The sequence below is a fragment of the Salvelinus fontinalis genome, chromosome 4 (assembly GCF_029448725.1).
Source record: "Salvelinus fontinalis isolate EN_2023a chromosome 4, ASM2944872v1, whole genome shotgun sequence".
NCBI classification, from domain to species: Eukaryota; Metazoa; Chordata; class Actinopteri; order Salmoniformes; family Salmonidae; genus Salvelinus; species Salvelinus fontinalis.
The window spans coordinates 69,445,886-69,460,968 of record NC_074668.1 but is presented as its reverse complement, the minus strand read 5'-3'; the positions used below and the strand labels follow the sequence as shown (position 1 = coordinate 69,460,968).

General features: G+C 44.2%; 1 protein-coding gene across 2 annotated transcripts; it reads left to right on the top strand.

Moving 5' to 3' along the window:
- Positions 1-1,592: 1,592 nt before the first annotated feature.
- LOC129852732 (cytochrome c oxidase subunit 5A, mitochondrial-like) lies at positions 1,593-14,912 on the top strand. 2 transcript variants are annotated; one of them, XM_055918393.1, is made up of 5 exons: positions 1,593-1,647; positions 8,650-8,766; positions 8,932-9,053; positions 13,554-13,678; positions 14,780-14,912. In XM_055918393.1, exons 1-4 carry the CDS (start codon positions 1,608-1,610, stop codon positions 13,665-13,667), a joined length of 393 nt encoding a protein of 130 aa, XP_055774368.1. In that variant the 5' UTR covers positions 1,593-1,607; the 3' UTR covers positions 13,668-13,678; positions 14,780-14,912. The 2 variants fall into 2 exon arrangements, with proteins under 2 accessions (XP_055774368.1, XP_055774367.1); XM_055918392.1 differs by lacking the exon at positions 1,593-1,647 and adding an exon at positions 2,192-2,351.
- Positions 14,913-15,083: the final 171 nt, after the last annotated feature.

Genomic DNA, 15,083 nt, shown 5'->3' with positions numbered 1-15,083 from the left:
AATGTGTCCCTGAACAAAGAGGGGGGGGTCAAAATCAAAAGTAAGTCAGTATCTGGTGTGGCCACCAGCTGCATTAAGTACTGCAGTGCATCTCCTCCTCAAGGACTGCACCAGATTTGCCAGTTCTTGCTGTGAGATGTTACCCCACTCTTCCACCAAGGCACCTGCAAGTTCCTGGACATTTCTGGGGGAAATGGCCCTAGCCCTCACCCTCCAATCCAACAGGTCCCAGACGTGCTCAAGGGGATTGAGATCCGGGCTCTTCGCTGGCCCTGGCAGAACACTGACATCCCTGTCTTGCAGGAAATCACTCACAGAACGAGCAGTATGGCTGGTGGCATTGTCATGCTGGAGGGACATGTCAGGATGAGCCTGCAGGAAGGGTACCACATGAGGGAGGAGGATGTCTTCCCTGTAATGCACAGCATTGAGATTGCTTGCAATGACAACAAGCTCAGTCCGATGATGCTGTGACACACCGCCCCAGACCATGACGGACCCTCCAAATCGATCCCACTCCAGAGTACAGGCCTCGGTGTAACGCTCATTTCTTCGACGATAAATGTGAATCCGACCATCGCCCCCGGTGAGACAAAACTGCGACTAGTCAGTGAAGAGCGCTTTGGGTTTGTGCCCATAGGCGACGTTGTTGCCAATGATGTCTGGTGATGACCTGCCTTACAACAAGCCCTCAGTCCAGCCTCTCTCAGCCTATTGCAGACAGTCTGAGCACTGATGGAGGGATTGTGCGTTCCTGGTGTAACTCTGGCAGTTGTTGTTGCCATCCTGTACCTGTCCCGCAGGTGTGATGTTTGGATGTACCGATCCTGTGCAGGTGGTTACACGTGGTCTGCCACTGCGAGGACGATCAGCTGTCCGCCCTGTCTCCCAGTAGCGCTGTCTTAGGCGTCTCACAGTACGGACATTGCAATTTATTGCCCTGGCCACATCTGTAGTCCTCATGCCTCCTTGCAGCATGCCTAAGGCACGTTCACACAGATGAGCAGGGACCCTGGGCATCTTTCTTTTGGGGGTTTTCCGAGTCAGTAGAAAGGCCTCTTTAGTGTCCTAGGTTTTCATAACTGTGACCTTAATTGCCTACCGTCTGTAAGCTGTTAGTGTCTTAATAACAACCATTACACAGGTTCATGTTCATTGAATAAGCATGGGAAACAGTGTTGAAACCCTTTACAATGAAGATCTGTGAAGTTATTTGGATTTTTACAAATTATCTTTGAAAGACATGGTCCTGAAAAAGGGATGTTTCTTTTTTTGCTGAGTTTAGCTAAAAGGTAGTAAGCAGTTGCAAAGTTAATAATTAACTCAAACGCTAAAATTGTCGATGAGATTAACACAAAACCCTTAGGTTGCTAGATGTTCACGTTATACGCCCACCCTCCATTAGTTTATGCCTTAAGTAACCTTCTGTCTCATGTAAACATACCAGATGTAACATATACTAATTTGAGTGTCCCGGATTGGCGTTTACTATTTTACGTCTAGTCAATGAGACCAGGCTGTACGTTTACACACAGGTGTTCAGAGAGGGATAGCCAATTAGCACAGGTCGTCCAATCTCTCTTCCCTCTGTACACAAGCGCTGTAACATGGACATATGGCCGTCTGGGAACCTAACCCTACAAAATGGTGTGTATCAATTGAGGTTTTTCGAAAATGATTTCTCAAAGATAGGAAATATACGTTTATATGCTTCCAAAACCATATTGCAAGCAATGCAGTGTTTTTATTTAACTAGGCAAGCTAGTTAAGAACAAATTCTTATTTACAAAATGACGGCCTACCCTGGCCAAACCCTAAGGACGCTGGGCCAATTGTGCGCCGCCCTATGGGACTCCCAATCACGGCCGATTGTGATACAGCCTTGAATCGAACCAGGGTCTGTAGTGACACCTCTAGCACTGAGATGCAGTGCCTTAGACCTTCATCAGTGGGTAATGTAGCCTAGCAGTTTATTTACTGCGTTAGGCAGGTTAACACTGCTATGGGAGTGTGTATTTACTGCAATTATATTGTAACGACCCTGGGGTGAATGTATTACCTAGAAGGTGTATGTGCATTGTATGCATTTATTTCCAAATGGCAGTTAGGACTACCAAACATGAGGCTAACAGCCTACCACACTCTGTCGAGCGGTTGTCTTCTAGCACGTAGGCCCTGCGGTTTTGCGCAGACGCAATTGCTTCCCTTTTCGATGTCCTTCTGAATCGGTTTCTTAGCATACGACACCGTTAGCTACTGATTCTCACCGGTCGGCAAGATGTTCAGAGCTGTTGTTCGACTTTCAACCTATGGGATACGGAGTTTAACGCGGACACGACCATGCTACTCGGGTAGGACTGACGGCAAAGCCTATTAATTGTCTATTTATTCATAAAACGGTTTGCCTTTCGTGTTAACTTGCCAGTTGTCCATAGCAAGTAGCCACCAAGCTAGCTAGCTAACGTCAGTCGTAAATGGTATGTAACGTTACGGTAGTCTTTACAAAACTCGACATGATATATATAGTTTGCACGTTTAGGCAAATTCGAAGCATTGCGGTAAGTATATGAAGTCACAAATGTATTCTGATCATACACCGCTGATTAGACTAGATGGCATTGGCTATATAGCTAGCTAAGTCAATTGGACTAACGTTTGCGTCAGGGTGACATTGATTTCTATTTGATCTAAAGTAACATTTCTTGGTGCCCATAAATAGTGTATAGTTTACGTTCTTAAATTGATGCCATATCCAGTGTGAATGTATAGAACCATCAGACAGCTAGTAAACTTGCATGTGTCCTTGTGATGACCCATGCTTCGGTTTTGAGGGAGCCACAGCAGTGTTGCCAACTCCTCAGTAAGGAAAGTAGCTATTGGCTGTCCTAAAAGTCGCCATCACATAATTTGCATAATTGTCCATGTATATATAATTGTGATGGACGCTGTAGGAATAACGTCGCGGGAGAGACATTTAGTAAAAAACACCCTAAATATGTTTAGAACTTTCATCTGTCGATTCTTGTTTTTTTAATGTCACAATTCCAACCCTCCTTTATCCGGGCTTGGGACTGGCAAAAGTGACCCAAAAGAGACACTCTGGCGGAGTTACTTATTTTTTTCTCTTAATTTTAAAATATATATATATACACACATTTTTTTCTTAATTTGGTTTGGTTTTTAACCTTCTGGTCCACTTTAGGAGCCTACAACAAGCCTACATTAAGACATTAGTAAGAACTGTCAATGGCAATGTGAGAAAATTATGGTAACTAGTCTGGCCTTAATTCAGGTTAATTGTTTTTTTTCAGATCCCCCTCACACACACACAGGCTGTGCTGGCTCACAGAAAGAGTGTGTCATTGTCATTTTGGTCAAGGCTCTCTATGGCAGGTTCAGCAACTGAGGGAGCTGACTTAAATGAGTAAGCAGCTGATGTGCCAAAAAGCGGCAAAACATTATCAGGCAGCTGGCGCTCATAGCAAGCCTCATCAGACCGCTTCAGTCCATATCGAATGTACAGGATGGAGTTAAAAATCGGATGCCCTTGCAGACCCTTAAGTTTGCTTTTTACCACACATCTGGCTGAATTCTCTCGACTTCAGCATTCGAGTGTAGCAAGGACAACACAGACACAGCAGCCATGGCAAGTTCTTGAAACGGGTTGATATCAGCAGCATCCCTGAACTTCCAAATCTCACTCCAGAAGCCCAGTGTGTTTTTTTTGTCTCTTTCCATTCATTAAGATGGATGGCACGCCATTGCTGGACAATCTTGTCTATCTCTGCAGGGGAGTAGCCAAGGAGTGTGGCTATTTTTTTCTATTTCTCCAGGGCTCTTATTGTGCTTTAGAATTTCCTCCACATTGAAATCTGACATGTACTGCAATGCTTCGATGTTGTCCGGCAGTCTCACCCTCAACTCATTTAGTGAGGGAGATGGTGAAGGCTACACACCGCTTTCGGACATTGTTTTCATCCTCAGGCGCAAGGTGGAGCTCAGCTGCCTTTGACTCAAAAAGGTAACCAAGGTACGGTTTGGGACTGATGTATCCATCTATTGGCCATTTTGATTACATCAACATTTGCCAGTGGATTCAACACCCTGCTGCTCACAGACTTGATCAGGCTAACCAAGCTGTCAAGTAGCTTAAGAGGATCAACTTGCTCTCCCTCAAAAGCCTTGATGGCCAACTGTACCTCACCCAGCACTGACTTCAAAAAAGTCAGATACAATATGTTTTGAGGATCACCACATGAAACCTCAGTCATGTAGCAGTGTTCACTGGACTTGGTGACTGCGAAATGCAGCCTAAGCTCCTCCCACTGGTCCAAAATGCGTGAAACCGCGGGTTCAATGGAGAGCCAACGTGTGGCACACACCTTGGTTATCTGTAAAGGTTTCTCCCCACAGTTGTTGGTCTCATATATGGCCTTGTAGGCCTCCCTGCGCTTTGGAGACACTGAAAACCAGTTATAATTCTCTCGTACCAAGTTCTCCACACTACGGGGGATGGTGTCATTGGAAGCATGACTTACAGCAAGCTGCAGAGAGTGGCACACACAGCGAATAAGAACCAGATATTTGAGGCCATACTCCTCCTTCAGCACTTTATGGACCCCATTGTTAATCCCCGTCATAACAGAGGCATTGTCAGTCCCTATCCCCAGGAGTTTCTATTTTTTAAGACAACACTTTGAGGAAAGCCACAACAGCACGGGCTATAGATTTGGCATCTCCTCCAACTCAACAAGCCCCAGAAATGTTGATACAATTGTCTGCTTGGTGTCACTAAATTACCTTATCACAACTCCCAGGTACTTAGAAACACTTACATCCGTGGACTCATCGATGAGGCTGAAACACTGGTCACCCACATCTGCTACCAACTTTTTCAGAAATGATGGGTGCTAGAACACCATTAATCATTTCTGTGCACTTTGTCCTGTGTATTTTGAAGTAGGTAGCAGCAATGCAGTCTGAGAAAGTGTAACGGATGTGAAATGGCTAGATAGTTAGCGGGTGCGCGCTAGTAGCATTTCAATCAGTTACGTCACTTGCTCTGAGACTTAAGTAGTGTTGCCCCTTGCTTTGCAAGAGCCGCGGCTTTTGTGGAGCGATGGGTAACGACGCTTCATGGGTGACTGTTGATGTGTGCAGAGGGTCCCTGGTTCGCGCCCGTGTCGGGGCGAGGGGACGACGTAAAGTTACTACTGTTACAAAAGCAGCTCTACATGCTTCTCCAATGTGATCACATGTCAGCATGGAACAGTGTTCAGCGATAGCTAATGCCATGGTGGCCTCAGCCTTTTTTGCAGTCAATTTTTTAAACCATAAATGGCAGCTTGTTTTGGGTGGAAGTGTTATAAGGCTTTGTTTGCCTTTTGAGTTGTCGTGTTTTTTTTTACATCACTAAGTTGTAGAAGTCAGCCTTACAATGCAGGCAGTATGCCCGTGTATCATCTCCAATAAACGGCTTCAACCAGCCTTTGAATTCAGGGTTTGATTCTGTTGATGATTATTCTTTTTACTTGAGACAGGAGACCAAGTGGAGACATAGGACGAGGTGGATAATTTTATAATAAGGCAGGTTTATTCAAGTGTAAAAATATTATGCAAAGCGTGCAGCACGGCTCTTTTCTATCCGATCCGTATGGGGTCATTTGGAAAAGAGGGAGTTTCCACAGTCATACAGTTTTATATATAGACAACAAGCAAAGTAGGTTGATCTGCGAGTCTGGCCTTCCGATTGGTCGGTCTGGGTCTTGGGTAGTCCTGATCAGGCCTGGTGTCCACGTTCCATTGGTTCCTGAGAGTTCTTTGTCCTGAGGTCCAACCATGGGTTGGGTGTGTCTGTGTGATTGTCATGGGGGAGGGGAATTGTGGGTGCCGTGTATATGTCCTATGTGTCCAGCATATGTCCAAGAGAAAGAGGGGGTGTGTATGTTGTGTCAACTTATAGGTAATGTTGAGAAGTTGTTAGAACAAGTTACCAATATCTAATACAATTTCTTACAATTCCCACTCCTTTCTGTATTTTTGAGTGTACAGTTTAGACTGAGACATAAGCTAGCCAGCTTATGTCAGAGGCACACACACAGTGGACAGGGTGAGTAAGTGATTGAGGCTGTGAGTCAAATGCAGTGATTTTATTTTAGACGGAACACGGTCTCCAATAATGCCAGGAAAAATTTGTCGCTAGTCATATATATTTTTTATATATAAATGTGTGGATAAAGGGGTCTGAATACTCGTTAAATATAGTGACTAAGTCGCTAAGTTGGCAACACTGGTGCACAACAATGCGCAGAAACTCTAGACCGTGTGGTCAAATCAGTGTATGATCATGTCCTACACCATCTACTGCTCTTGATCTGTTTACACTCAGTTATGGCTAGATTTGGGCTGTCAAAATGTCTTGGCATTGACCTCTGACCCAGTTAGCCGGACTGCTGTAAATAGACATTCCTTCCCTGCAAAGCCAAGTCGGGATAATGCAGGGGCTGCCCGGTGACACGGGTCTACCAGAAGAGCTAAATTACTTCTATGCTCGCTTTGATGCAAGTAACACTGAAACATGCATGAGAGCATCAGCTGTTCCGGATGACTGATCACGTACCTTTTAATTTTTTTAACCTTTATTTAACTAGGCAAGTCAGTTAAGAACACATTCTTATTTTCATTGGCGGCCTAGGAACAGTGTGTTAACTGCCTTATTCAGGGGCAGAACAACAGATTTTTTTCTTTTACCTTGTCATCTCAGGGATTCGATCATGCAACCTTTCGGTTACTAGTCCAACGCTCTAACCACTAGGCTACCTGCCATTCTCCGCAGCCGACGTGAGTAAGACCTTTAAAACAGGTCAACATTCACAAGGACGTGTATTCTGAGCATGCGCTGACCACTGGCAAGTGTCTTCACTGACATTTTCAACCTCTCCCTGTCTGAGTCTAATACCAACATGTTTCAAGCAGACCACCATAGTCCCTGTGCCCAAGAACACAAAGGTAACCTGCCTAAATAACTACCGAAGGCTGGTCATGGCTCACATCACCATTATCCCAGAAACCCTAGACCCGCTCCAATTTGCATACTGCCCTAACAGATCCACAGATGATGCAAACTCTATTGCACTCCACACTACCCTTTCCCACCTGGACAAAAGGAACACCTATGTGAGAATGCTATTCATTGACTACAGCTCAGCGTTCAACACCATAGTGCCCTCAGCTCATCAATAAGGTAAGGACCCTGGGACTAAACACCTCCCTCTGAAACTGGATCCTGGACTTCCTGACGGGCAGCACCCAGATGGTAAGGTTAGGTAACAACACATCCGCCACGCTGATCCTCAATACAGAGGCCACTCAGGTGTGCGTGCTCAGTCCCCTCCTGTACTCCCTGTTCACTCATGACTTCACGGCCAGGCACAACTCAACACCATCATTTAAGTTTGCCGATGACACAACAGTGACATACGACAACTATGAGAGTCTATAGGGAGGAGGTCAGAAACCTGGCCGTGTGGTGCCAGGAGAGCAACCTCTCCCTCAACGTGATCAAGACAAAGGAGATGATTGTGGACTACAGGAAAAAGAGTACCGAGCGCGCCGCCCCCCATTCTCATCGACAGGGCTGTAGTGGAGCAGGTTGAGAGCTTCAAGTTCCTTGGCTTCCACATCACCAACAAACTAACATGGTCCAAGCACACCAAGACAGCCGTGAAGAGGGCACGACTCTATTCCTTCCCCCTCGGGAGACTGAAAAGATTTGTCATGGGTCATCAGACCCTCAAAACGTTCTACAGCTGCACCATCGAGAGCATTCTGACTGGTTGCATCACTGTCTGGTCTGGCAACTGCTCGGCCTCCAACCGCAAGGCACTACAGAGGCTAGTGCGTACGGCCTAGTACATCACTGGGGCCAAGCGTCCTGCCATCCAGGACCTCTATCCCAGGCGCTGTCAGAGGATGGCCCTAAAAACTGTTAGACTCCAGCCACCCTAGTCAGACTGTTCTCTGCTACCATATGGCAAGCGGTACCGGAGCACCAAGTCTAGGTCCAAGAGGCTTCTAAACAGCTTCTACCCCCCAAGCCATAAGACTCCTGAACATCTAATCAAATGGCTACCCTGATTACTTGTATCCCGCCTTCTTTTATACTGCTGCTACTCTCATCTATGCATAGTCACTTTAATAACTCTACATGTACATATTACCTTGACTAATCGGTGCCCCCGCACATTGACTCTGTACTGGTACCCCCTGTATATAGCCTCACTTCTTATTTTACTGCTGCTCTTTCATTGTTTATTTCTTATTCTTTAAGTTAATTTATTTTTTTAAACTGCATTGTAAGTAAGCATTTGACTGTAAGGTGTTCTGCGCATGTGACATACAATTTCATTTGATATTGCAATTATGCATGTTATGTTTACAGGTCAGTTTCCCCTCAAAACAACATTCTGGGCTGCAAAAATCACACTTGAAATCAGCTGGTAGTGAGATGACATGTCTGACAGCAGGTGTAGGTTATGGCTCACCTGCTTCTTCATGAGAATTGAAGTGTGTGTATATTTTTTTTCAGTCAAGCATCTACGAATAGGCCTCGACCTCTATATGATCTAATGTTTGTTTTCTATGTTGCAGCTCCTTTGGCCTCCCGATGCTACTCCCATGCCAAGGTGGAGACAGATGAGGAGTTCGATGCCCGTTGGGTCACTTATTTCAGCAAGCCAGACATTGATGCCTGGGAGCTGAAGAAAGGTGATCTTCTAAATAAGTCTGCACTTTTGCCGAAGGTCTACAGTAATTCCTTTCAGCCTGAGTTGGAGACTAACGGATAGACAGATAAAAAATACAAAAAGTAAACTATCAAATTTGATAAAATGTATAACGGAGTATGCTTGAATCCCATTCCACATCCCATAGGCATGAACACACTAATTGGCTATGACCTGGTACCCGAACCCAAAATCCTCGACTCAGCTCTTCGTGCTTGCCGAAGGTTGAATGACTTGGCCAGTGCTATCCGCATCCTCGAGGCAGTCAAGGTGAGCTACACAGCTTCGCCTACCAACTCCCAGTGAAGTCATCTCAATAAAATAAACGTGTATATATTTTGGAATTGTATAAGTGCAGTCAAAGTGTTCAGACCCCTCGACATTTTCCACATTGTTACGATAGCCTTATTCTAAAATGGTTAAATGATCCCCCCTCAATCTACACACAATAATGAAAGTGAAAACAGGTATTACAAATAAACATACCTTATTTACATAATTATTCAGACCCTTTGCGATGAGACTTGAAATTGAGCTCAGGATGTATCCTGTTTCCATTGAGCATCCTTGAGATGTTTCTACAACTTGGAGTCCACCTGTGGTAAATTCTATTGATTGGACATGATTTGGAAAGGCACACACACCGGTCTATATAAAGTCCTAGCAATGAGGTCGAATGAATTGTCCGTAGAGCTCCGAGACAGGATTGTGTTGAGGCACAGATCTGGGGAAGGGTACCAAAACATGTCTGCAGCATTGAAGGTCCCCAAGAACTCAGTGGCCTCAATCAATATTAAATAGAAGAAGTTTGGAACCACCAAGACTCTTCCTAGAGCTGGCCGCCCGGCCAAACATCAATCGTGGGAGAAGGGCCTTGGTCAGGGAGGTGACCAAGAACCCGATGGTCATTGACAGCGCTCCAGAGTTCCTCTGTGGAGATGGGATAACCTTCCAGAAGGACAGCCATCTCTGCAGCACTCCACCAATCAGGCTTGTATGGTACAGTGGCCAGACGGAAGCCACCACTCAGTAAAAAGGCATAAGACAGCCTGCTATGAGTTTGCCAAAAGGCACCTAAAAGCACTCTCAGACCATGAGAAACAAGATTTTCTGGTCTGATGAAACCAAGATTGAACTCTTTTGGCCTGAATGCCAAGCGTCACGCCTGGAGGAAACCTGGCACCATCCCTACAGTGAAGCATGGTGGTGGCAGCACCATGCTGTGGGGATGTTTTTCAGTGGTAGGGACTGGGAGACTTGTCAAGGGAAAGATGAACGGAGCAAAGTACAAAACCTTGAACTCCTGCTCCAGAGCGCTCAGGACCGTAAGCACACAGCCAAGACAATGCAGGAGTGGCTTCGGGACAAGTCTCTGAATCTCCTTGAGTGGCCCAGCCAGAGCCCGGACTTGAACCCGATCGAACATCTCTGGCGAGACCTGAAAATAGCTGTGCAGCAACGCTCCCCATCCAACCTGACAGAGCATGAGAGGATCTGCAGAGAAGAATGCGAGAAACTCTGCCAAGCTTGTAGCCTCATACCCAAGAAGACTCGGGGCTGTAATCGCTGCCAAATGTGCTTCAACAAAGTACTGAGTAAAGGGTCTGAATACATATGCTAATTATTTTTATATTGAGAGATTGATATACACTGCTCAAAAAAATAAATGGAACACTTAAACAACACAATGCCGCTACCTCCGCCTTTGTGCAAGGAGTAGCACTGCCAGAGCCCTGCAAAATGACCTCCAGCAGGCCACAAATAAATGTGCATGTGTCAGCATATGGTCTCACAAGGGCTCTGAGGATCTCATCTCGGTAACTAATGACAGTCAGGCTACCTCTGGCGAGCACATGGAGGGCTGTGCGGCCCCACAAAGAAATGCCACCCCACACCATGACTGACCCACTGCCAAACCGGTCATGCTGGAGGATGTTGCAGGCAGCAGAACGTTCTCCACGGCATCTCCAGACTCTGTCACATGTGCTCATGTGCTCAGTGTGAACCTGCTTTCATCTGTGAAGAGCACAGGGCACCAGTGGTGAATTTGCCAATATTGGTGTTCTCTGGCAAATGCCAAATGTCCTGCACGTTGTTGGGCTGTAAGCACAACCCCCACCTGTGGACGTCGGGCCCTCATACCACCCTCATGGAGTCTGTTTCTGACCGTTTGAGCAGACACATGCACATTTGTGGCCTGCTCGAGGTCATTTTGCAGGGCTCTGGCAGTGCTCCTCCTTGCACAAAGGCAGAGGTAGCGGTCCTGCTGCTGGGTTGTTGCCCTCCTACGGCCTCCTCCACGTCTCCTGATGTACTGGCCTGTCTTCTGGTAGCGCCTCCATGCTCTGGACACTACGCTGACAGACACAGCAAACCTTCTTGCCACAGCTCGCATTGATGTGCCATCCTGGATGAGCTGCACTACCTGAGCCACTTGTGTGGGTTGTAGACTCCGTCTCATGTTACCACTAGAGTGAGAGCACCGCCAGCATTCAAAAGTGACCAAAACATCAGCCAGGAAGCATAGGAACTGAGAAGTGGTCTGTGGTCACCACCTGCAGAATCACTCCTTTATTGGGGTTGTCTTGCTAATTGCCTATAATTTCCACCTTTTGTCTATTCCATTTGCACAACAGCATGCGAAATTTATTGTCAATCAGTGTTGCTTCCTAAGTGGACAGTTTGATTTCACAGAAGTGTGATTGACTTGGAGTTACATTGTGTTGTTTAAGTGTTCCATTTATTTTTTTGAGCAGTGTATATCAAATTTGTAAACCTGTTTTTGCTTTGTCATTATGGCGTATTGTGTGTAGATTGAGGGGGGGAAACAACTTTCATCCATTTTAGAATAAAGCTGTAATGTAACTGTGGAAAAAGTCAAGAGGTCTGAATACTTTCTGACTGCACTGTATTAGGATCCCCATTAGCTGTCGTGAAAGCAGGAGCTACACTTCACGTGGGTCCACACATTAAACATGACATAATAGACAAGAACAGCTCAAGGACAGAACTACATAAGTGTGGATATACTCACTGCTTTTATATCATATGTCTAAATGGAAAATGATTTCAATTTTTGCATTGTAATTAAAGAAAATGTCCATAATATACTGAACAAAAATATAAACGCAACATGTAACGCATTGGACCCATGTTTCATGAGCTGAAATAAAATCCCAGAAATTGAGGAGTTTTTCTGTCTGTAATAAATGTCTTTTGTGGAGGAAAACTCATTCTGATTGGGTGGGCCTGGCTCCCAAGTGTGTGCGCCTATTGCAATTCACCTAGCTTCCACATGGGTGAGACATTCTACATGTTTATCATATTCGGGTGTTTTTGTTCCAGATGGTTAAATTTGAAAATTGTACAGATTACTGAGCATAAATTATTTAAATGACTTCCATTCACATATAAATCCACTAATAAAGTACATTTAACATTCCTGTAGCTTTGAAAAACACTGCTTATTTCAGGGGAACCATACTATTGACTTTTAGGGTTTGGGCTATTTCTTATATTTGGTGGAAGCAGACTTTAATCCTCACATGAGCCACCTAGTTGTACAAAAAGAACAGTCAAACTCCTTAATTAGTAGGTGTACTAATTCCTCACTTTCAACGTAGCCGACTTTTTTTTTTTTTTTGACTAGCCGTAAGGTTCACAGCAATCTATTTTTATGCTATACTGAATAAAGAAATGCAACAATTTCAATGAGTTACAGTTCATATAAGGAAATCGGTCAATTAAAATTAATTGGGCCCTAATCTATGGATTCACATGACTGGGCAGGGGCACAGCATGGGTGGGCCTTGGAGGGCATAGGCCCAGCCAATCAGACACAGTTTTCCCCCACAAAGGGGCTTTATTACAGACAGAAATACTCCTGTTTCATCAGCAGATTGGGTGGCTGGTCTCAGACAATCCCGCAGGTGAAGAAGCCGGATGTGGAGGTCCTGGGCTGGTGCGGTTACACATGGTTGTGAGACCAGTTGGACGTACTGCCAAATTCTCTAAAACGATGTTGGAGGCAGCTTATGGTAGAGAAACAAACATTAAATTCTCTGGCAACAGCTCTGGTTGACATTCCTGTTTTCAGTATGCCAATTGCACGCTCCCTCAACTTGAGATCTGTGGCATTGTGTTGTGACAAAACTGCACATTTGAGTGGCCTTTTGTCCCCAGCACAAAGTGCACCTGTGTAATGATCATGCTGTTTAAATCAGCTTCTTCATATGCCACACCTGTCAGGTGGATGGATTATCTTGGCAAAGCAGCAATGCTGGGGCGGCAGGTAGCCTAGTGGTTAGAGTGTTGGACTAGTAACTGAAAGGTTGCAAGATTGAATCTCCGAGCTGACAAGGTAAAAATGTCGTTCTGCCCCTGAACAAGGCAGTTAACCCACTGTTCCTAGGCTGTCATTGAAAATAAGAATTTGTTCTTAACTGACTTGCCTGGTAAAATAAAAAGATGCTCACTAACAGGGATGTAAACATTTGAAATTCACTTTTTGCACATATGGAACATTTCTGGGATCTTATTTCAGCTCATGGGACCAACACTTTACATGTTGTGTTTATATTTTTGTTCTGTATGTTATTTTCTTGTGAAAAGGCATGTAAAACATGTAAAATAAGTTGGATTTCATTTCCTTTTGAATTTATTCACATAATATACTAGTAATTTAGGAAACATCTAGAATGATAGTCTTCAACCTGTATGCCTTTTTTGTAATATTCCCTATGGTGAATTTTATCATCCTCTCTTTAACAGGACAAATCTGGTCCCCACAAAGATATCTACCCATACCTGATTCAAGAACTGCAGCCCACTCTGATTGAGCTGGGTATCTCCACACCTGAGGATCTGGGCATGGACATATTATAGACATCCTCTGGGTGAGTGCTTACACATTGAAAAAATGCTCTGGGCCCGGTTTCTCAAAAGCATTTTAAGGCTAAGTTCATCGTTACAACCTTTCGTAGGGGCATCATTAAATCTCAGAGTTGTGTCCCAACATTTTTATTGAAGTTGCACTTAAACATTTTATTTACCAACTGCCTCAGACCACTCGTAGAACAGGGAAGTGCATCGTTAAATGTGTTTTCTCCCCTACCGTGTGACGTTATACACAGATCTCCGCTAAACATAGAATCAAAATGTTTATCAGTCTTTGTGACCCCAGATAACTTAACAACAAAGTTGGCAATGTCTCTGTAAATGTTAAACAAGCGAAGGATCAAGATCTTCTCATGAAACCCGAGATAACTGCATCAAAAGACAAATAGCCTACCTACAGTATAGGCTACATTGGCCTATATTGAAATCAATTATGTTCATTCGAGTTTTAATTAGTGCATTAGAATAAGCTGCCTCAATATTAGCAGCTGTAGGTGATAATATCTCTAGGAGCTGATACAGCGTCAGTATTGTGGAATAATTCTAATGTTAAAAAGGTGCAATGCGCAGAAAATCGCTCCGCCATTTCCTGGTTTCTAAAATTCAAATAGTTTGCCTAATTTCAGTTTGATAAAGCATGCAGTCATTGTGTAGAGAATCATTGTACTGCTCTGAAATTACTTTTCCATAACCAAAAATAGTCTTCATCAATTTGAAGCTGGTGTACAAAACCAAAAGATGCTAAAACTAAACTTAAGACTGGGAAGCATAGATATAGCGCACATAACAGATCTACCGCTTCTTAGACTTGCTTTCAATGAGTGACAGATCTATAACCCATTTTTATGTGAACTTGGTTGTGTTGGCCAGAAAGTTACATACTGCAGCTTTAAGGTAAGATTTCAATGGAGAAAGCTGGCCCAAGAGCAGCGCTGCCTTTCTTTCGATCCTATCAGTATATACATGCCTCAACGACACACTTAGAGAACGTTCTCTCTCTGCATGGTGTTTTGGGAAACGCATGTTACTTCTTCGGGGCACTTTACAATTCTCTTAATTTTAAATAATGAATTAAATGTTTTCTTTTCATTTCCCCTCAGGTCATCTGGTGTCCAACGAGATTAACCACTTCTCTTCAAGTCTCTGCCTTGTCCTGGTGTCTGTGATGTTGATTTAATCCACACTCTCCTGTTGTGTACAAAATTATGGATTTAATAAAGAAATATCTATTGATTCTGCTGTCTCAATGGTAAGGTTGATTTACTGGCATGTAACCCATTCATTCAAAGGTCTCAATGTTCAATGAAATCCATTATAGGCTTTGTCAGACCACTGACAATCTTATGTTTACATGAACGTATGGCAGACCCAAACATTTAACTTATCTAGTAGTATGTGCTTTGA